Below are 21368 nucleotides of genomic sequence, written 5' to 3' on the forward strand. Positions count from 1 at the left end.
TTTCAGGCGAAGTTATAGATACTTTGACGTGTTGCACGGAAAACAGAGGGGTTTTGTAGAAACATGATGCAGAGCTGCTGCTTACGAGGGGACTATCTATCAATGTCTATTCCCACGACCAATCAAAACTTGACAGGTACTTCTGATTGAGTTAATTTGTGTCTGTTCGGACTTCTCCGGTGTCCAGATTTTCACAAAGGAAGGGTAGAGAAAGAAGAAAATACATTCCCAATAGAACGTAGATTAAAGGGAGAAATAAAACATGTAGAACAGCAGCACAACAATAGTATGGTAAAGATGTCACATTATCACATAGACAGATGGCGTCGATCAATCAGAAGCCTCCATTGCCCTTGTGTTATGACGCCATAACACACCCGTGATCATCATTCCTCTCATTATGTAGAGGGTGAGGTTATCTTTTTGTTAACATTCGTATAATGTTTATTTTTGTTCCCAAAAATAAATCGAATCTATTGTAAGCGTATGACGAAATAGAATAAACCATTTCAATACAAGTGGAATCTATAGCTAATTGGGCGGAACTATAAGTGGAGCCACCCACGCCATTGTCAGAAGGACACCCAGCAGGAAGGACTTATAATAGATATTAGTTTGAAAAAGATTTGATATGCCAATGTTTTCAAATATCATCTGTAGCTTTGGAAATGTTGGTTTTCAACATGAAAATTATCATCTTCTGTTCAAAAAGGACAACATGGCCTACTATCTGCCCCAAAGCCACCCACAACCACCCGCGTATCATACTTATACGTCAACTCTGACCTTTGTCCTTACTGTTGACTGGAACCAAAGGGTGACTACAAGGGTACATATAACTTACACATCGTACTCCGCACACCATGGGTAAACTTGTCTTCCCAACTTCCCTTCTCCTGCTGTTTCTGGTAGGAGTTACCTCAGCTGCCTATTGTCATGGCAAGGTAAGTCTCAAGGGAATCAATTAACCGTCTTGCATACACAAGCGTTACTGCGGAGTGAGTGCTTCTTTACCGGCTATACCAGTGTTTTAACAGGGTTTAATCCGGAACTTTGCAGTCTATATAATTATTGAAATGACCTGGCGTTTTCTTTATGTCATATTTTGGTCATTTTATGGGGTTCCTCAATATTATCAAGCACCCAAACGACTCTCTAGTTGTTATGTACTTTACCCTGTAGTCAGCGGCACTAACATTCCTGTCTTGTTCACAATGTGTATGTGAAAGAGTTCATTATTAATTGTTTCAATGTGGGTAAATTTTATAGTTTTTAGGTATGTTATCTTTTTACATTTTCGAAAGAAATGCATTTTCCACAAAGAACGTTCCTTAGCCATGTTTAAAATGTTCATATATTCATAAATAGATTCATGGTTATACATGTATATCTGTGCTGTAAATGGTAAGACAGATCAATCACATATGCTATTGCAAGTTTTGGATGTATGTTTTTTTCTTTTGAGGTGTTTTTCACGATTTAAAATTATTTTTTTCTAATGCATTCCATAAAACATCGGTGTATGGAAAAGGTATTGTACAAACGTTTTTAACATCTTTGCCGGCAAAGAAATCATGACATATTTCATGACCCCGCGGTCCAGTTGTTCCTCATGTGACTCACACGGGTTTACAATTAACCTCGTTCGCAGACATTCTTGGTGCGGCTGTCGTTTATTTTTAGGGGAGCGCTGATTTGCAATTTTTAACTTGTGCCAGCAGGTTGTCGAATGCTCTGGCTGATAGCACTATGCCGGATATGGATCTTTGGAAGAAAGGTGTTGTCTTTTTTGACGTCCCCATGTGAAACCCTATCTAAAAGCACGTATTGGCATTCGGTATATAGATGTGTGAACTTCACGGTATAGACTGCAACAAGTACATGGTATTGTTCACGCTAGTTTGGTGACAAACAACCTCCTAGGGCTGCTGCTTCGAGCTTCCCCGGCTTTTCAGAATCAGGCCCATGTTTGATATTGAAGCCAGCGCCCCAACCCCCCTCCCACCTCGCCATTAAAAAAAAAAAAAACGTCGTTCGCACCACCTACAAGGACTACGAAGGAGGCTAAGGACAAAGTCCGATACTCCAGTAGGTACCGGTATTGACGTGTAACTGGCAAAAAACCTAGCCTAATGTTGACATTTTACTAATTATTTACGTCTCACTGTTTATATATAGTCATCAAGCCACAGGAAGTGAGTTTTATAGATAACGTTGGCGTGCGCATTGGTTTAGCCTGGAATCCATCCTATTTAGCTTCCGGCCGCTACCCTAGCTCCGCTGCACTACCCAAGCAGCTGAGATTGGGCAGCGCAGCGGAGCTAGGGTAGCGGCCGGAAGCTAAATAGGATGGATTCCGGACTACATTGATTTTCGTCTGATTTTGAACAAAATCCAGAAATTTGTATACTGCGCCTTGAGTGTATTTTATAGCATTAAAACTAGTGTGGCATGTTCTCGATAAGATAAACGTTAATGCTTGACTTCTTTTGTCGCAGTCTTTTGTCGCAGTCTTTGATTAAGCAATGATAAGAATCACTACATTTAGCCAATATTGACAAGAATATGCAAAAAAGATCCATTCATTCAATAAAACAACTTGACCTAACATACACCTATGATGACATAAAAACAGTCAAGTAAGGAATAACGTAAATAAAACTACTACAAAACTTAATGCTTGGAACAGAGTGTAAAACCTTTTTGTTAGCCAATAGTGCTATGCGGCTTCATCGCGGCTTCTTTTCTAGCCAGGCACACATCATTTCTGAATAAGCTTTCACAAAGACTAAAATCAATCAATCAATCAATCACATGGTTTTTATTGACAAACAAAGCTCTGGCAGCCAAAGGCTGAATTGTAGTTTGTTTCACAAATACACCGCCACAAATTAAAACATGTCCAGGTCCCAAACATTCATTAAGTTAAAACAATAGGAAACGTTCTTAGTCACGTACTATCACATACGGATTTACACTTTTAAAATATTCAACATTATCATGCAATCTATCATCAACAACATTATCAATACATCTTACTTTTTGTGGTCGCCATTTTTCTTTCTACTGTTAACAAGGGTTGTCATATATGGTATGCTGCTTTTTTTGTAGCGTTCAGTTCTGGGATTTATTCGGTCGAGTTGTTTGCTAGAGCGCGTAGTTCGAGCAGTTACATCCCCTCGCGTCCGTGGCAGCCAATGCCTGAAGTCTGGTGACTGGAGGAGTTCCGTTGCGAAGTTCAGACAAAGGAGGTCTCGTCGCTGGTCTAGGGTAGGTATGTTCAGTACCCTGCACGCCTCAGCGTATGACGTGTATCCTGATCGGAGTATAATCCGACACGCCCGTTTTTGGATAAACTCGATCCTGCGCCGCTGAATGAGAGTGAGTCCAGGATGCCAGGCGGGCGCTGCATACTCACAACTTGGCCGAACAAATGTTGTGTAGCAGGTAAGTAGGTCTTCCCTAGAGAGATCAAACTGACAGAGTTGTTTCAGCATGAAGAGCTTTCGGTTGCCTTGTTTGACAGTGTGGTCGACGTGGATATTCCAACGGAGGTCGGCCTGGATGTGCAGTCCGAGTAGTTTTACTGACACCACCTCTTCTAGCGGTTCGCCGGCGATGAATAGTGATGGCAGCAGGGGAACTGTTTTCGTAAAGAACACATACATGACCTTACACTTTCTAGGGTGAAGTCGCATTTTCCTGGATGATGCCCATCGGTCCAGGTTGTCAAGGTCAGTTTGGATGGCTGAGGCGTCCCCGATCGCCCTGCTCTCTGGTAGGTTGAGATCGTCGACAAACTTCCATCGCCTAGCTAGGGAGTTCTCACATGCACTGTTGATAAGGGCGAGGAATATCAGTGGGCCTAAAACAGTTCCTTGTGGAAGGCCACAGGTAGTTTCCATCCAGTCTGAGAAAGTTCCCTTGTACATCACTCTCTGTTTCCTAGCAAAGAGAAATGAACATATCCATACGGCAAGGGAGCCTCTTAGACCTAGCTTCAGTAGACTTGAGACAGCTAGGGTATGGTCCACCCTGTCAAATGCCTTTGCGAAATCCGTAGTAACCAATGTTGTTATTGTTCCCCGCTTATCAGCTGTTTTAGTCAGATGGTTCACTACATCTACAAGACAGTGTGTTGTCGAACGCTTGGGAAGGCATCTAAACTGGTCTTGGTCGATGTTGGACTTGATGTCAGCATATAGTTGTTTTGAGATAAAAGTCTCGGCTACCTTTGCCAGGGTGGGTGTCAGGGATATGGGCCTTAGTTCATTGATCGACGGCGGGCGCGTTTTAGGCAGTGGTACGATGTTTGCCTGTTTCCATTGATCAGGGACGACCCCCTCTGACAGGGAGGCGTTCAGTATGGACGCTACTGGGGTAGAGATCTCGTATGCAAAGTGCTTGATGACTCTATTTGGAATACCGTCCGGACCTGCAGCTTTCTTCACTCTAACGTGCTGTAACTTGTTGTAAACTTCCCATGGTTGGATCTCTTCCAAAGGTCTCGCTGGAAGGAATGTGGGCAGCCTGGAATTGTCCAGTGGATCCAACGAGCAAGTTACCGTGCACAGTGCCTCGTTCACAGCATTAGCAATAGCCTTGTTGTCCCCTGGTGGCACTCCTTCAACGTTAAGGGTTAGTCCTGATCCTGTTGTGTTGGTCATGGCCTTGATCTGCTGGTACCACTTTGATGGGTTTTCCTTCTTCATGGCTTTTACTTTATCTTTGTAGTAGCTTTTCTTTGCCTTTTTTATTTCTTGCTGCACTTTGTTGCGAAGTGACTTGTACCTGCCATGGTCATGGGCGTTAAAGGCCTGTTGTCGCTTTTGTATAAGGCTTTTGATCTTAGAGCTGATCCATGGTTTGTCGTTAGAATAAAGTTTAATAGTCTTTGTAGGGAAATACTGGTCAATCTTCGTGTGCATTGTCTGGTAAAAGGCGTTAGTCTTGGACTGTACATTTGTACGACTTAAATGCAAATAAACGCGCACAAACATAGAACTCGGCGGATTTTTAAAAAATCCGTTAATCATGCAAATCAGGACCTGTTTGGCATGATTATCTTCTTACGTCAATCATGAGATTCACTTTTAAATCTAGCTATTTTCATACCAAACATAACACATGCATTTTAGTCCTTTCTTTTCAATCGCCCAGCTAGTAAGCTAGCTTTTGACCTAGATTCAGGACGCCAGATGTTGACCTAGACTCTGGATGCCATATGTGTACTATCACATGCCTCGTACTATGTCGCAGCAGTGCTATACATTTTCCTCAGTGATTACGTGAAGTAGGTCATGATCTGCATGATGAGCATATTATTATGTTAATCATCACCTAAGGTACATGCATACCAAATACAAGAATAATCCATCAATCCCTGCTTGAGTTATCCTCCTCAAAAGTTACAAACAAATAGACCCACTGCAGTTTAAGACAAGCCGCAAGGGGGCCCAAAGTTAAATCACTTAATCCCTGCCCCAAACTTACACCACTCATTCCCAGACTCTATGTATCACTGAAAAATCATGAACCTGGGACCTCCAGAAAATTCGACCTCAAACTTTAAAACTCAGCTGCAGTACTTTAAATATTCGCTAGGAGGCCCATTATCGAACTTGACCTTCCTCTTTGACACTCCTACCTACCCACTAAATATCATGCACAGCCGCAAATAGCACCTTGAGTTATGCTGGCGACATAAAAACTCACACAAATACAAAGCCCGCTGCAATACTGTAGGAGAGTGACAGATAAATACTTTTTGAACTTGACCTTCGTTCCCACAACCACTTCTCATCAACGAAAAATCATGTATGATCAATCAACGTTTCCGTCACTTTTTTTGCCTACATACAAACACAAAAACACGCAAAGTCCACTACAGTACTGTTGATACGCCAGGTCAACGGTTTTCGCAGTTAACATTTCTTTGCACAACCACTACACACCTACAAAAAAATCATGACGATCCATCAAAAGTTTCTCGAGTTATGCCCCTGAAATACATACAGACCCACCCAACAGTTGGAGTAACCGAAAACATAATCTTCTCGGCGAAGATAATAAGTGTGTTAGATTTTTTCTAGATGAGTTATCGGGACCAATGAAATTCCCCGTGACCAGAGGTTTTGTCCATTCTGTCCAAGTAAAATTGAAGATGAACAACACTTTATCCTAGATTGTCCACGATATAATGATAAACGCTCAAAGCTGTTCAACCTTCTTTCCGCTTGTTCAACAGAATTTGATACATTCCAGTCTATAGATAAATTCAAATGCAATCTAGAAGGAGACAACCCTTACCGTGTACAAATAGGTTAATGTATCAAAGAATGTTTAGATCTTAGAACTTATAGTGTAAGTGATACGTTAAACTCGACATGTTGAAGTATTCATATACTTGTTCTTAGGTTAATAATTTTGTAAACCATTGTTTGTTGTTCGCATGAATAGTTGTAGAAGACCTCACAAAAGTCGCCGTATTTTTGTCGTGTCAATAACGAGTTCTCTATGTTAATATACCGAAATGAAGGTGGGTTTTGTTAGTTGATACAAGTGCCCTAGATGGTCATATCTGAGCTCAGAAATGCCCTGCAGGTCATAGTTTCTAAGAGTAGCTAAGAAAATGTGTCTCTTTTCTGTTGAACAGCCCGAGCCTCGCACAGTTGGGAACAACAACCCCATCCAGGCCGAGCCGCCAAAGTTCGTCCGTAGTGTGGAGAACGGCAAGTTGTACACGGTGGGGGAGGGTGACGAGACTATCCAGGTGGTACATCTATGGGGTAAGCTGTATGAATGAATAAATAGATAAATGATAACCTTTATTGTTCATATATACCCCACCGGGTTATCAAAGTACAGTCATACAGATACAAAATTCGTAGTGAAAGACATATAATGACACTGGCAGGACTACTGATACTAATCTAAAACAATGGTTCTAAGAGTTAAACTACACTAATAAATAATTTCGGCATCTTCTCGTCTCTTTGTGATGTTAGAAATATAGGTTGAGATTGATTTGTTTAATATTTTATGGTCAAAACGCATAAGAAAAATGTATAGACTGAAAGTATGGAAAGGTCTCCATGATTATCGAAATGAACATTTCTAACATTGCCATATAAACTACAATCTACAATAAAGTGGAATAAATAGAGCATCTCTACATGACGTGAGAGGGACACCAACATGGATGCAGGAGCAGCTATTTGCATTTTAGGGAAACGCAGCTTGGGCGTTTCCGGACCTCTAGATATATTTCGACCCTTTCAAATAGGCTTAATTGTGTGTATTCTAACTTACAGAAGACACGTATAGAAGAATACAAGTCACATATATGTTTTCAACACCTGACCGCTTGAGCTAAGATCAACCAGAAAGCAAATTAAAAACTGCTACCTAGTGGTCAACATCTGCTTCCGTTTTTGATATAGAAATTGGTTAAAAAAACGCAGTATAGATTATTGTTTAATCTAGCCGATCAGTATTAATCAAATTTGTTGATGGGTAAAGATTTTTTTTTTCTTCTGCAATTGTGTCGTAATTTTTTTTTAATGTTCGAATTATGACTAGCAGTTACAAGTATAATTTGCACCAACTGTAACGTCAGTACCCGTAGATGTGAAGATGGATTGACATCGTCTATTTGAACGTGTACTTGGAAAATTGTATTATCTTGTTTTATTTGGAGGTTTCATATTTTACCCTGAAATTATTGTTAAAATCGTCTGTTAGCCCAATCATCGTCATCGCTCATCCGGATTTACTCCGCTGAGATACAATCAATAAAGTTTTTCCAGCCCAATGGTTTAATCTAAACATGTTGCAGTATTGTGAGTAGCCTCTGTGCATGTATGAACTCGGCTAGGAACTGTTGTATACGTGATATCTCTAGCATCTTCCCTACTGAAGTGTTACTCAGAGACACTTACAGACACGTCTTGCTTCCGCTACTGCAAGCTTTAATCTCCTATTAACCGATGTTATGTATACACTTTGCAACGTAGGCCTTCAACTGCAAACATGCTGTTTACATGATGGTATGCGTGACTAAATGCCGGGAGGCATAAAGGGTAGTAAGTAATGCGTGACTGCATGCATTAGGCATCTGGTCTCACAGTGTTAGTATATTAAAGGTCACTACAGGAACTGTGCGATGGTTTATAAACACATACACCCACCCACCAGGCACCCCGACTGAGATGGGCCAGGCACACGGACAGCTGGTGAAGGAACGAGCCAAGAACATGATAGACAGAATGTGGGAATACCTGGAGAAACAAGTGGTAAGGTTTAGTTTATGATTATACGTCAATCATTCAGTTAAAAACGGAAATGCACAAACGATAGATTTGTATGCGTTATTTTAATTTTTGCTAGTAGTTCTTTTTTATTCTATTTTTTTTCTAAACTTCTAAGTGATCTTGTACAACTGAAAATGACATAGTAAACCCAAATTTGATCCTGCGCTTCTTTCGATATTAAATAATTGCCAACCTATCTTCTTCTGATAGTAAAAGGAATTATACACCATCAATCTATCTTTGTTTCTGTTTCAATTCATGAGTAGAATTCATGTTTCCATTTTCTAAATTCACAAAAGACGAGATAAATAAGTATAATAGGATGACACAAGTTATCCATTATAGAAAGATTAAGGACATCAGCAATCTATCATACTATTGCAGAAAAAAACATGTTTGATAATGTCTAAAGCCCCCCTCTTACTGGACCCGCGGCACGCTGGCCACGTTGCTACGTCCTAAACTGGATTTGTGTTACCCTAGACTTTATTATGGGGATATCATTCAAAACGTACAAGTGTGACCAAAAAGACAACAAAAACAACAAGCTTTAAATGGTTCGTTTTTTGTCGATAAAATTCGTTGAGTGCTTTGTCAATTCAACCGGCCGCAGCGACGCCGGCACCGTGCCGCGGGTCCAGTAAGAGAGGGGCTTAAGAGTCAACGAAGAATATCAAGTGTTTTTGGAACCTTACAGCTGAACATTTCAGCCATATTTGTAGTCTTGGCGCTGATTGGCTTGTGCCGAATAAAGTAAGCTCATTAGTATTCAAACAATGCAACTACGTTGTTCAAACAATGCACCATCTTTTCTGAACATTTCAGACTGATGCAATTAACGGAACCCTACCTGATGTATTCCACCAGTGGTTTTTGGATGACGTCGCCAACGTTGGGTAGGAAACAAGTCCATCATTTTTGTAGGCATTCCATCGATATTTTTTGTAACATCTCTCAAAAGATCATGTTCTTGATGTGTATCCAGAAATTGTGAGCGGCATAGAATGAACATTAGTTGATGGCGTTCAATATATAAATTCTTAAAAAAAAACTTAAAAAAACACTGCAAACTTTTCAGTTAAATTTTTGAAACTATCATGTTCCAGGAGTAGCCGTAAGTTAACAGAAGTTGACGATGTGACTTTTGATGTTTAACGGGGATGCGACAATTTGCCGAAACTTTAGTGAACGACAGGGTAGTACAACCCTCCCATGATGCGGTCAAACTTTCCCTTATGGGATGGAAAGTTCATGACTCCGGTGTCTTCGAATGCAAGGTTACAAAGACAGTAAAAAGACAGCTTTTTAGACAGTACTAATGGTCTAAACACTAACTCCCCGAAGCTTAATACAGTATTTTCTGGTTAAGCAGATAGCTACTTACCTTAAAGACAGTGGTAATTTGACTGTTTGTTAATGGAATTTATAGTGGATCTAGGCAATATGGGTTAGTGTTGAATAATTGTTAAAACGACTGTTTCTGGATTTTTGTTTTGATTTTGTAGTACACTATGTGTCGTGTTATAACCTGGCATGCTATTCTTTGTCTTTATTTACCTATTCAAAAAACTAAACAAAGAAATATTATCCAGAAAAGTCCATGAAGCTTGTAATTCTGGCCGCACCACAATATAGCATGAATCCATAAATTCCCCGTTTAAAAAAACACACATCGGATATAGGCAAAGAACGAAGAAAAGTGAACTAGAACTAACAATACTAATTGCATTTTTTCAGGCTGGAGGTTGCTTTGGACCTGGAAGTCCTGGCGACAGAAAAGTACTCAGGTAAGTTTGTGGTTACAACGATGCCATTTATTGACAAACTGCCATTTTATGCCATAATTTTATCCTCCAATAAAAAGTTTACCATTGACTTCGTACTTATAAGCTATCATAGGGTGGAAATCCTGCCCGTCAATGATAGTAGTGACATCCTCGCTAGATAGATCTAAAGAACACATGCAGCTAGATTTGGAAATGTTAGGAGTGACAGGTCGTTCAGTGTAATAGAACCGGCTACTCCGACAATAGTTTCATCAGGTTGGTAAGTCACTGAATAAAATACCCTTTTTACACAACCAAGAGTTTTATTCCACCGACGTTTCGGTGACAATCTGTCACCTTCTTCAATGCGATTCTGACTGGTTCACGTAGCAATGCAGCACAGGTGTTGCTGCTTATACATAATGTGATAGACAGAGAGGACAATAGACTAACACGTTTGATTAAGGAGGCTGTATGAATCAGGAAATCCGCTACAGAACCGTGATGAGGGGGGATATAGACTCAGTCACGTTTGGGAACGCATCCTTAAGAAATAGTTGACAATCGTTGCATTGTTTGTTGTTTTTTGATCGATAATTGTGTATCTGTTACACTTCTGTACGTTTGGTACCGCATAGTCATGTCATCTCCTGTGATTTGTACATGTAAATATTTTGCGTTTGGGAATGCATCTAATTATGTATAAGCAGCAACACCTGTGCTGCATTGCTATGTAAACCATTCAGAATTGCCTTGAAGAAGGTGACTGATGGTCACCGAAACGTCGGTGGAATAAATCTCTTGGTTGTGTAAAAATAGTCTTTTTATTCAGAACCGACTGCTGGCGCACCTCAAATTGCACATCTAGGCGCACTGCGAAGCTGGTGTGTTACACGGAAGGGCGGTTTTGTCGGCTATACACTAGATAGAGATACGGAACCTGGTGTGTTGCGTCGTAGCCATAGGGTGGTTAGAATGGTTAAACAGATACAAATACAGCCCTATGATGACTCTTAGAATGCATCCAATTCAAAGCTGACGGTTTTTCAGGGGGTTATTTTCTCGAAGAAATCCAGGGTATGGCGTCTGCTGCCGGGATAGACTTCAAGGTATGAAAAGTTTAAAGACTACCGTCATCATAGCCGGAGACGAAAAGACAAGAAGTTGATTTCTTAAAGCAACATATATAAGATCAAATATATCAATAATAGCTGAACGTAGTCGGTTTTAATGATCCTATACCATTTACTTAAGCATTAGGAAAAAAAAATCGTTTGTTTGTTTGCTTGTCTGTTTATTTCTTAGTATTATTTCTCCAGAGAAAATATCGCTTTACACCCCCCTAGGGAAAACCCAAAACAAAAGTATTCTACATTAGCTCAATCAAAGTAGCAAAAGTAACAAAAACGTTACGCAAATGGATTACGACAACATCAGTTTAGTATCAGTTCATTAGAATCACACGCCTACTGTGCGTTAACAAACGTGTATGTCAATTTAATGTTTATTTCTTTCCGTGTTTTCCAAAAAAAAAGATCAATAACACAGGGGGCATTTTTTTTCTTTCACAGAAAGTACTCCGGATTCACATGATAGGAGAGCTAACGTAAGGGTTTTTTTTGTGTCTTCTCACTTTATTTTTGACAGCATCCATTTGCTTAATGATACCAACGTGAAATAATTTTAGTTTTTGTAAATTTCTTACTTTATTTATTTATTTATTTCTCGCTAACGCCGTCTAACGCATTTTCCCACTGGCTCCCATATTGCATATATCAGAAAATGTATATGAGATAAAGGTGGCAGTCTCCTATGCGCTGGGGACACTGACAGAAAGTTATTTCAAAGGTCCTAGAATAGGCTACTGTCACCGAACACAGTATTAATCCGCGACCCTTGTGGTCAATAGCAGTCTGGGTACAAAGTAGTGCGTCGCAGTACTTGAAAAAAAAGTAACTATTCTTCTTTTCATGTTAGTGGGTCTTGCTTTCTTCTGTTATGCAGAAAATCACCTTGGTGGTAGAGGAATATGTCAGTTTTGAGACTGCATGAGTCCGATTAGGATGTTATTCTCATCTCTAAGTAGATCTATAGGTTGTAAATACCGTATCCAACTGGCAGAATAAGTTTTTTGTCAACCTCTCTGTCCGTGTTCAATGATACCTTCACACTACTGTATCCAAGTAACTAGGGACACACAAGAAACAAATAAACCGACACACTAATAACAAAACCCTCGTACACGGACGCAAAAATAACATTATACTGTTCCACACAGGAAGGGGTCCTGTTCCATGTTTGGTGCCTGGGGAGAGGCGCTGTTCCCGTACGGAACCATGTTACCCGCTACCAAGCTTCTACAGATGCGAGCCTTGGACTGGATAACAGACGGTGTGTTCGGCAACAGCAAGTTAATTGTATGGATGACTTGAAATATATCTATTTCAAGAGTTAACAATCAAGATGGTCATTGACAGGAAGATAATATGCATAACTTGTCAAAATAAAGACTAAAAGAGAATTGGAGCAACAGAACATGGGATTCGTATCAATGTCCTTTATTTAAAGCCGATTCTCTGATTGGATGACAGCTGGTTAGAAGCCGCGCCCACAAAAGTGGAAACCTCAGCCCAGTTGACCAGACTTCCCCAAGATATAGTGTATAGACCGCTGGAGTGGCTTTGCGTAGAAGAATTCATAAGAATTGGCAAGAACACATCTAGTCAAGCAGCAGCTAGATTTTAAAAACGGCCAGAGGCTTTAGGTAGCATCCACTACATTTTGTCAAGGACTGGACGAGATTTGCGGATCACCATGTTTAAAACCTAACGCTACCCGAAGCGTCAGATCGTTTCCAAATTCTATCTAGCTGCAGACGTGAATGTTTTCTTGCATATTTTATTACGTTTATGTAAAATCTTCAACATCGATGTAACAAGTGACTGTTGTTTATGCAGGACCACTGCAAGACTTCCCACAGATCACGGTGTACCATCCCGATGGGGACGAAAACGGCCACGCCTTCGCTAACGTAGGTTGGACGGGTTGGCTCGGCTCTATCACTGGTAAGCATTTTGAGGCCACTGTAAGTAAATTCTATTGGTGACTCCCCTTACTGACTCCAAATCGAATGCGAGAGTTTGAAAAACCAAAAACAATATTGGGTGCACTAAATACAAAACGCTTGAATTTCAAAAATATTGAAGATCATCGTCGTAACAGGAATTGAAGGGAGAAAACATGGTATCAAAGCCATCAAGTATTTCATTTATGTGTTCAAGAGGTGAGGTAAGTGACATCGGTGTAGTCGGCTAGTATCACTTGCATAGTCGGCAACTACAATCAAGGATACAACACTAGAGTCCCTTCTGTAACTACCAAGCCACACTAAGGGCTACGAAACGACATTTTCAGATTGTCGGTATTTACTTGTTGTGTTTACCATGTTGGGGGGTGGGGTGGGTGTGGGACATTTCTTTCTTTTACGAAAGCAGGCACAAATTAATGCGCGCGCGGATGTCATCCAAGAAATTTACTTGCTATGGCCTTACTATTCAAAGATACAAATCTAGAATAGATGAGCATTCGATGCTAAAGATGATGCAGGCTTGGTCTTCTCATGAATGTATAAAAGTTTAAATGCTAAATTAAGATAATGATACCGATGCTCCAGATAATAAAGAACAATAGCATTATACTGCAACAGTAAAATTGATAAGCAGATACTTTTTATCACTGAACTTGTAACGGATACCACGTGTGGTAAATTGCTATACAGTTCCACACAACATCATCTTGTCGTAACAAGTCAATAGTTATCAACGCTACATAATGAAATGAAAATGTGATGATCAGAACTCACAGCAGGCATTGTGTATACATTTTTTTTCTGGAATGATATAATCTCTTTTAAATTGAGCACAGGGTATAAATGGACCCAAATAAATAACTATTTACGTGCGCATCAGTTTTTGTAAGAAAAAAATGCTAAAAGAGTGATCATTGTACATTATGTGGTAACAGTTTAAATTAGAAAAGATAATATGTTGAGTAGCTTCGTTAGATGAAATGACTATTTTAATGTCATATTCTTGATATTTACTCAATTATGTCTTATTACGCGAGGGACCATTTCATAATATCCTACTTCATCGGCATTATTTTATATGAAGATTCAATTAATAATCTACTATATTTAACTGCTTTTCAGGTATGTCTGAGAAGCAAATGGCCATATCCGAGATAGGCGTCTCGTACCCTGACGACTCTTTTGAAGCTGAGTCGAGATTTGGGGTCCCTTTCACGGTAAATCATATCATTATTCATTGCATGTCAAACGTCGTGGAAGACGAAACACATTCTGTTTCAAATTGCCCCTTCTGCGATCATAAAAGAAAGGAGCTGTTCAAAGAGGCCATCAGTTTCCAACCTTATTTCTCCACGGTCACAGATAAAAAGTAAGCTAACTCTCCTCTAACGTCACAAAACCCATACCTTACAGAAAAAGTGGGATCTCTCGTCTTGCACTGTCTCGGAAAACCCAATACGTTAGAATTTAGTCTCAGTAGTTAGACCAAAGTAGTCATATACTATACTGACCATAATTGTCTGTCGTCCTTGTCATATTACATGTACTTCCAGCTAGTCTCAGGGCAAAAAAATTCAAGAAAACTTTATGAAACTTTTATTATTATTTAATACGGTCACAGTGAATGTAGTCTTGTGTTCTAATTAAAAGTTGTTGTTTTTTGTCCTGCAAAACAAAATTAAACCAAAGAAAACAACTTCGCTAGCATTATCAGCCTCACAGGTTAACCCTCATCCGACCGACACATTTTTGCGACGAATCTGGCCGTATGGGGTCCAAACGGACCCCATTTTGCTTTGCCCCCTAAATATATTTCTGGTGGATCTTATTGTAGTTATTGTGCATATCCTGTTACAATAATCTATGGAGAATATTTTGACAAGTTTTGGTGTTGATGATTAATGTCATTATCATAATTTATGCAGAAACTGAGGAGAACCCGCATTTTCCTATAACCCTATCTAGACTGGGGGGGGGGGGGCAAAAAAAGGGCCCGCGCCAACTTTGACATCGTATAACTGCCGAATGACGTATGCTAAGCCTACCATACTTGGTGACTTTTCCTAAAATTTAGTTAGCAACAATTCCATGATAATAGTTTGAGTTTATCATTTTTCCTGTTGCCATGGCAACGGGTTTCTGACAGGCATTTTATACAAAAAGTCACTAATTTTTTTAAAAACAATGATATTTCTCAGGTTTTCTTGCTCAACCACACTAGTTTTCCAACATGTATAACATCATTTGTATTTAGATGTAACTTTCATGATTTATTATTCATAATTTATGTTATTTGAATACGTAATCGCTAAAAATCCAAGATGGCGGACAAGATGTTTATTTTAGGTATAAACAGGCTTTTTGCCTTCAAATCCGTTTCTACCTGGTATTTTCTTAACCAGAAACATTCAGATTAACGTTTCCGGTCTCTCTCTTTTGTGATTTGGAGTCATAAATGGAAAAAAATGTAATTCAAAAATTTCAAAATGGCCGATCCAAGATGGCGGATCCCAGGGATCGCTAACGAACCATGACGTCATGCCTTGGTATACCTTAAAATCAATAATACACTCAATTTTGATTAATACCTTTCAATATTATGGGACTTCCCTATTTAGCCTATAAAATCACATCGATGCCGTCATAATTACGTAATATTACGTCATAACGTCACAAAATTTACAGAAATTATAAAACTTTACGTGAATATCACTCCCTCCAAATTTGGTGAGAATACATTATACCGTTTGGAAGTTTGAGGAATTTCTTTCTAATTACGTAATAAACAATGCGAAATCATCTGGGGTCCGTTTGGACCCCAGCCGACAACACGCACACTTTAGAGTATAACTTCCGCAAAAATCGGCCAATCCCGGTAAAAATTTCTCAGGAGTTGTAAGACATGTACATGAACAAACTCATGGAAGGAGTTTTTTCTCCAACGAAAAATGGTGATATTGCACACATTAAAACATGCCTGGGATCCAAACGGACCCCATACGGTCGGATGAGGGTTAAACGCGCCCCGCAAATGGACCAAGTCTGTTTCACAATGGTCACCATAATACAATAGTTTTGGGTTGTATTCAATAAAAACTGTATCATTCCGTTAACATTCACGATTTGAAATATTCACCATTCTCGTCATAAATTCAAAATTGAACATAACTTCATAATTAGAATAGAACAGGTTAGGGACTTTGCTGACTTTAACCCTATTCAGACCAGGCTTTTTTGGTCATCCAGGAACGGGAGGGGGGGAAGGGGTGGGACTTTTGAGGCCCGCCCCCATAACTCCGAAGCTATCTATCGTATGATATGACCATCAAATTTTCTGAGAATAATGTATATTAAGCTATAAGTATCATGACTGTAATATGACATTTTGATGTCATAATGACATAATATGGCGTAATTATGATGTCATTTACGTGATTTTATTGGCTTAAACCGTATAAATGTTGTTGAAGAGATTCATCAGTCACATAAACTAGCAGTTACAAGAATATTCTTCAAACAGTGACTTAAAAAGAAAGGTAGCGACATACGCACCTCCAAATTTTAGACGTCTTCTGTACGTCTTGTTCACGGAGTGACCTAGTCTCGCGAGAACACGTTGTTGTCCCCCTCTTTAAGCGCCCATTCTGGGTAGCCACATTGACGGAGAGCTTCTCTAACTTTTTCCTCCTCTACTACTCTCAGGGCGAGGTCTTGTATGAGTGTGTCCGCCCTGTGCATAAGAGACTCATACTGACCAGTATTTACAGTGGTCCTCAAACCACCCGGTACATCAAAAACTGGGCATAGTGAGAACACGTATGCACAGGGCGGAAACACTCATCGAAGACCGCACCTTTTGCAGTACCTGTTGAGGGACATCCTACAGTTTGATGAGACCCTGGATGACAGCATCAACCGCATCGCGAACTCAGCACGGACCTGTGACCTCATTTTCGGTGTTGGCGACGGCAAGGTCGAGTTTCACATTTTTTTTTTTTTAATTCAAAAATAACAGTGACAAAGACAAAGTGGCGCTACACTCAAGTTATACAAGATTTTCTAGCGCCACTTAACAACGAAACATGTATATACAAATCCAAACTGATAGACAATCAAACAAAAACCTAAAGTGTGCCTACGTCCCCCACCCACACCCCCACCCACGAATTTACCAATTCAATTCAGATGTAAATACGATATTTGACTTCTATATCTTTTGCACGGGAATTCTCCGTCCAATAGAGCTAGAAGCGTTGGGTCTGTTGATTGTATATTTGTGCAAGTAGCATAATATTTAAATTGCGGGTTTCACTATTAGTAGTATCATTTACGTTTCAATTTTCATGTTCATTTCTCAATCCGTGAAGCATATATATGGGCAGTTCCTTCAGTCTTAATAGGGCTAATTTCCTGGGAAAATGTGGTGGATTATAAGTGTTATCTTCATAACATTTGGGAAATGTTCTTTCAGCTGAACGAGTTCCGTGGTGTACAATATTCGGCGTCTGTTGCAAACTTCTTCGACGATCAGAACCTGAAGCCCACGGCAGACTGGCACCCGCTGATCAAGGACGTGGTTTACTGGGGTACGTTTGTTTGTTGGTTTGTTTGTTTGTTTGTTTGTAGTGCATATCCGGTAAACCGCCTAATGGCGTGACACAATAGTTTTGACTGAAGAGTACAAACGTCATATCCAGACATACTAGTATCTATTTGATCCACTCACACAGGGAAATACACCATTTCTTTTCGATATGTGAGATTGGTTTTTTTTACGTCCTAGAGATGTGGCTCTTCTTCCATTAGACGTCCGACCGAACCAAAGCTAAGTACTTATTTTTACCAGAATGAAGTGAGTAAATTCGTGTTAAATGCCTTTCCCGAAGGCACAACGTCAACAGGGCATGTCAAGAGTTTCGAACCCAGGACCTCGGGGCCAAACAGCCTGACATTAAACGAGCGAAAGGTAATCACAGAGTTAACAGTTTGTAACGTTATCACTGCGCGAGTTTGCCGGAAAATGGATTTATCAATCATAAGATTTCAATACATATTATAGAAAGGGTTCGCTTTTTTAAACACAAAAAAAGGGTTCGCTTTTTTAAACACTAGGGTTACCGAAAGTAACGCTGACGTCCGGCCTTTGCAAATCTAGATGGGGAAAAGATGTGGTAAAGCCGTCGTCACAATTCATGCGAGCTTCGGCCGACTTTGTAGATCGCCCGAAGCTCGCCGAGTTTCAAAATCGCCCGAGCGTCGACCGTATTTTCCAATGAAAATCTCGAGCGACGACCGTCGAACACTAAAAACTAAAAATCCCCCATGAGACGGTACCATCTCTTGGACATGGACGAAGTCAGTATCGACTAACCTGGTAAAAGGCCAATATTCGGAGCAACTTCGATTTCTAAACATTGCCCGAAGCCCGCGTAATCGACAGGACGTCGGCCGTACTTCGGCCGAAAATGCACATTTGAAGCTCGCCAACACGTCGGCCGAGCTGAATTTCTTATTTGTGACGGGGGCTAAATGACATATTCTAACTCTATTCTCCTATTTAAGGCATGGACTGGCTCTGTCCCGGGTACAGCGAGGTCCTGGCTAAGCAGCTCCGCACCTTACATGGTAACCTGACGGCCCAGTCTGCGATCAGGGCCGTCATGCCGTATGTACAAACAGGTAAGTGCTCATTATGGTCCCAATAATTACCAAAAACAACACAATAGAGATCGATAACAAACCGAAAACAATTTCCCTAAAAACCATAAAACGCCAAAAGTCACCGGCAACACACCGACAAGAAGATCACATTATGCATGTGTCCGGGACAAAAATAAAGTTTTTTTTCTGCAGTACCAAGGTTATTTACCAGGAGGCCCAAAATCAACATTAATATTTGCGTCTACAATACATATCTACAACCAAATATTATCATAATTAATCAAGGGGTTCTTACGTTATTACGTTATTCCTTCTGATACGCACACATAAACTCATACACACACACACACACACCTACATACGTACATACATTCACACACACACACACACACACACAAACACACACACACATACACACACACACACACACACAGACATACATACGCCACACAGACATGTCAAAAAACGGAGCTTAAGATGCCTTGATCTTTATGGGAGTAACAACGTTAACCAGAAACAAACGGAAAACAATTTTAGGCAACCGAAGAAAACAAAAAAATCTATTTTAATCGCTATTCGGCTAATAATAACGTTAACAATGACAACGATTTATCCTTGGATCATTGGTGTATCGTTATGATAGTAACATTAAGCAATGTACAATAACATGATGTCTATGCGTACGTTACCTGTAGGTAGCCTTCACATTGCCGTGTACGATCTGACAAACGATCTGATGTTCGTGGCCAATGCACGTGGGACCGGGGAGTCTGGACCGGACGGTGCATATGACAGGTAATTGTAACCTGGTATCCAAACCTATTATAGATACCGAGTTTCCTCTCAGATATTTGCGGAGAGGAGTTCAGGGAGCTATAATAAGTTTGGAATCCAGACTGAGGTAATGTCGCGGCAGTTTTCCGTATCAAAAACGGTCGGTGCCTTTTAAAACAGTCGACCGGTCAATGCCATATACGAGCGTACATGTATTATGTCATTTTGAGTTTGACACTAGGCACACATGTACAATTCTGTAAGAAAAACCTCATTCCATACCGGAAAAGGTAGCTAATGGAGCTAATATTGGAGGAGGGAACAACCAACTACCCGAATATGACAATGTTGCATGACAAGGTGACATTGACCTACTAATACCGTGAGACCTGTGTCTTTTTTTCGAAATGGAAGTGTGAAACTATAAGTAGCATAACTATGCTGTGCAACATGCAAAATGTCTATCTTATGTACATGTATGTTCATGCAGGCCATTCGTCCGTTTGGACATGAAGTCGCTGTTTGCGGAACAGAAACCGTCCTAGCTAGACAAGGGGTGAGGACGACCGTGGCTTTCTGTAGTCCACTTGCTCACAAAACAACTGTAACAATAAAGTAAGAAGACGATGGTGGACACTCAGATGGACATTGTTGGGCTATTATATTGCAAATCAATAAATCTATAATCACATTCTTGACCGTGTACGGAGTCTTTGCTCTCGGTGTGTCTGTCTGTTCCTACGTCAATGTATTGCAGTATTGCCAATAGCTGCAAGATGTCGTTAAAATACCGTCGGGTGTGACTAGCATTACCGGCCGGATGTGAACCTATGTTACGCTATAGAGTAACTAATCAGATATTCGGCTTGCTGATAGCTTACATTGGTACTAACGTTTCACATGTTTGTATCTTTCTTTGTAAACAACCTCATTACTTGTACAAAATTATGGGCCTCCAAAGAGAAAAGCACTTGGCAAAATGACGACTCTTTCTTTTCTTCAGTAAATTTTTATTTAATAAAATGTAAAAAATGACTTACACCGTACTACTGGAAACATATAAACTGGTGTAATTTACATAAATGGATAACTTTACAATTGGCTTCTACAGCGAAAGTTAACAACGGAAAATAACAGAGTCTGTTTGAACCAAACTCTCATTGTTCTTGGCTCTAGGGACTAGTAGCCCAACTTATAATTGTAGTGACGCTTACATATAGTTCATCTACAAAATTAATCGCACAACAGTTAAGCTACACAGGATTATAACATATCGTAAGATCGTCCATTAAATAGTCTGAGTGACGCAAACTTCCTCTGTCCAGGACTTTATTCCTATGTAGTCTCTCCTTGAGGGCCTGGTCAGTAGAGGGTTGTTACTGAAGCATAATTTGGTCATGCTGACATCAGTATAAAGTGATCAATTGATACAAATTAATCACAATACAGGAAGAATGCACTGGATCTAAAATAGAATACATCTACAACGATTGTATAAGGTTGAATAAATGGTAACTTCTATTGTTAGAGCATTAGACACGGGAATTTATATTTTCTATTTGCTTCTTATGCAAGAATTAACAACAAACTAGAGTTCGACGACCTCTTACCTTCGCCGACTGATGTTAGGCTTTTCGAGTGAATGCTTATCACTCAATATGTAAATAAGGTCCTCGATTGCATGAATTTCAAGTGATCCTTTTCTCTACACAAAACACAGCATTAAAGTAAAATCTTAGAAAAGAGGGCCATTGGAGCATTTCCTCA

The 21368-nt window shown here is 40.0% G+C and overlaps 1 protein-coding gene across 1 annotated transcript; it reads left to right on the forward strand.

Moving 5' to 3' along the window:
• Positions 1–797: 797 nt before the first annotated feature.
• On the forward strand, positions 798–20297 carry LOC136447812 (protein dcd1A-like). Its single transcript, XM_066446878.1, has 15 exons — positions 798–944; positions 6656–6788; positions 8197–8294; positions 9138–9208; positions 10050–10099; positions 11129–11187; positions 11650–11684; positions 12357–12469; positions 13036–13143; positions 14289–14383; positions 17029–17139; positions 17638–17752; positions 18729–18845; positions 19523–19622; positions 20092–20297. The coding sequence occupies exons 1-15, from the start codon at positions 864–866 to the stop codon at positions 20144–20146; spliced, it is 1341 nt and encodes a 446-aa protein (XP_066302975.1). The 5' UTR covers positions 798–863; the 3' UTR covers positions 20147–20297.
• The last annotated feature ends 1071 nt before the right edge of the window (positions 20298–21368 follow it).

The sequence above is a fragment of the Branchiostoma lanceolatum genome, chromosome 13 (assembly GCF_035083965.1).
Source record: "Branchiostoma lanceolatum isolate klBraLanc5 chromosome 13, klBraLanc5.hap2, whole genome shotgun sequence".
In the NCBI taxonomy this organism is placed as follows: Eukaryota; Metazoa; Chordata; class Leptocardii; order Amphioxiformes; family Branchiostomatidae; genus Branchiostoma; species Branchiostoma lanceolatum.

Coding starts and splice junctions, on each gene's coding strand:
- LOC136447812 (XM_066446878.1), top strand. CDS start 864: ATGGGTAAACTTGTCTTCCCAACTTCCCTTCTCCTGCTGTTTCTGGTA. Junction 10,100..11,128: donor GGCGACAGAAAAGTACTCAG/GTAAGTTTGTGG, acceptor ACGGTTTTTCAG/GGGGTTATTTTCTCGAAGAA. Junction 19,623..20,091: donor CCGGACGGTGCATATGACAG/GTAATTGTAACC, acceptor ATGTTCATGCAG/GCCATTCGTCCGTTTGGACA.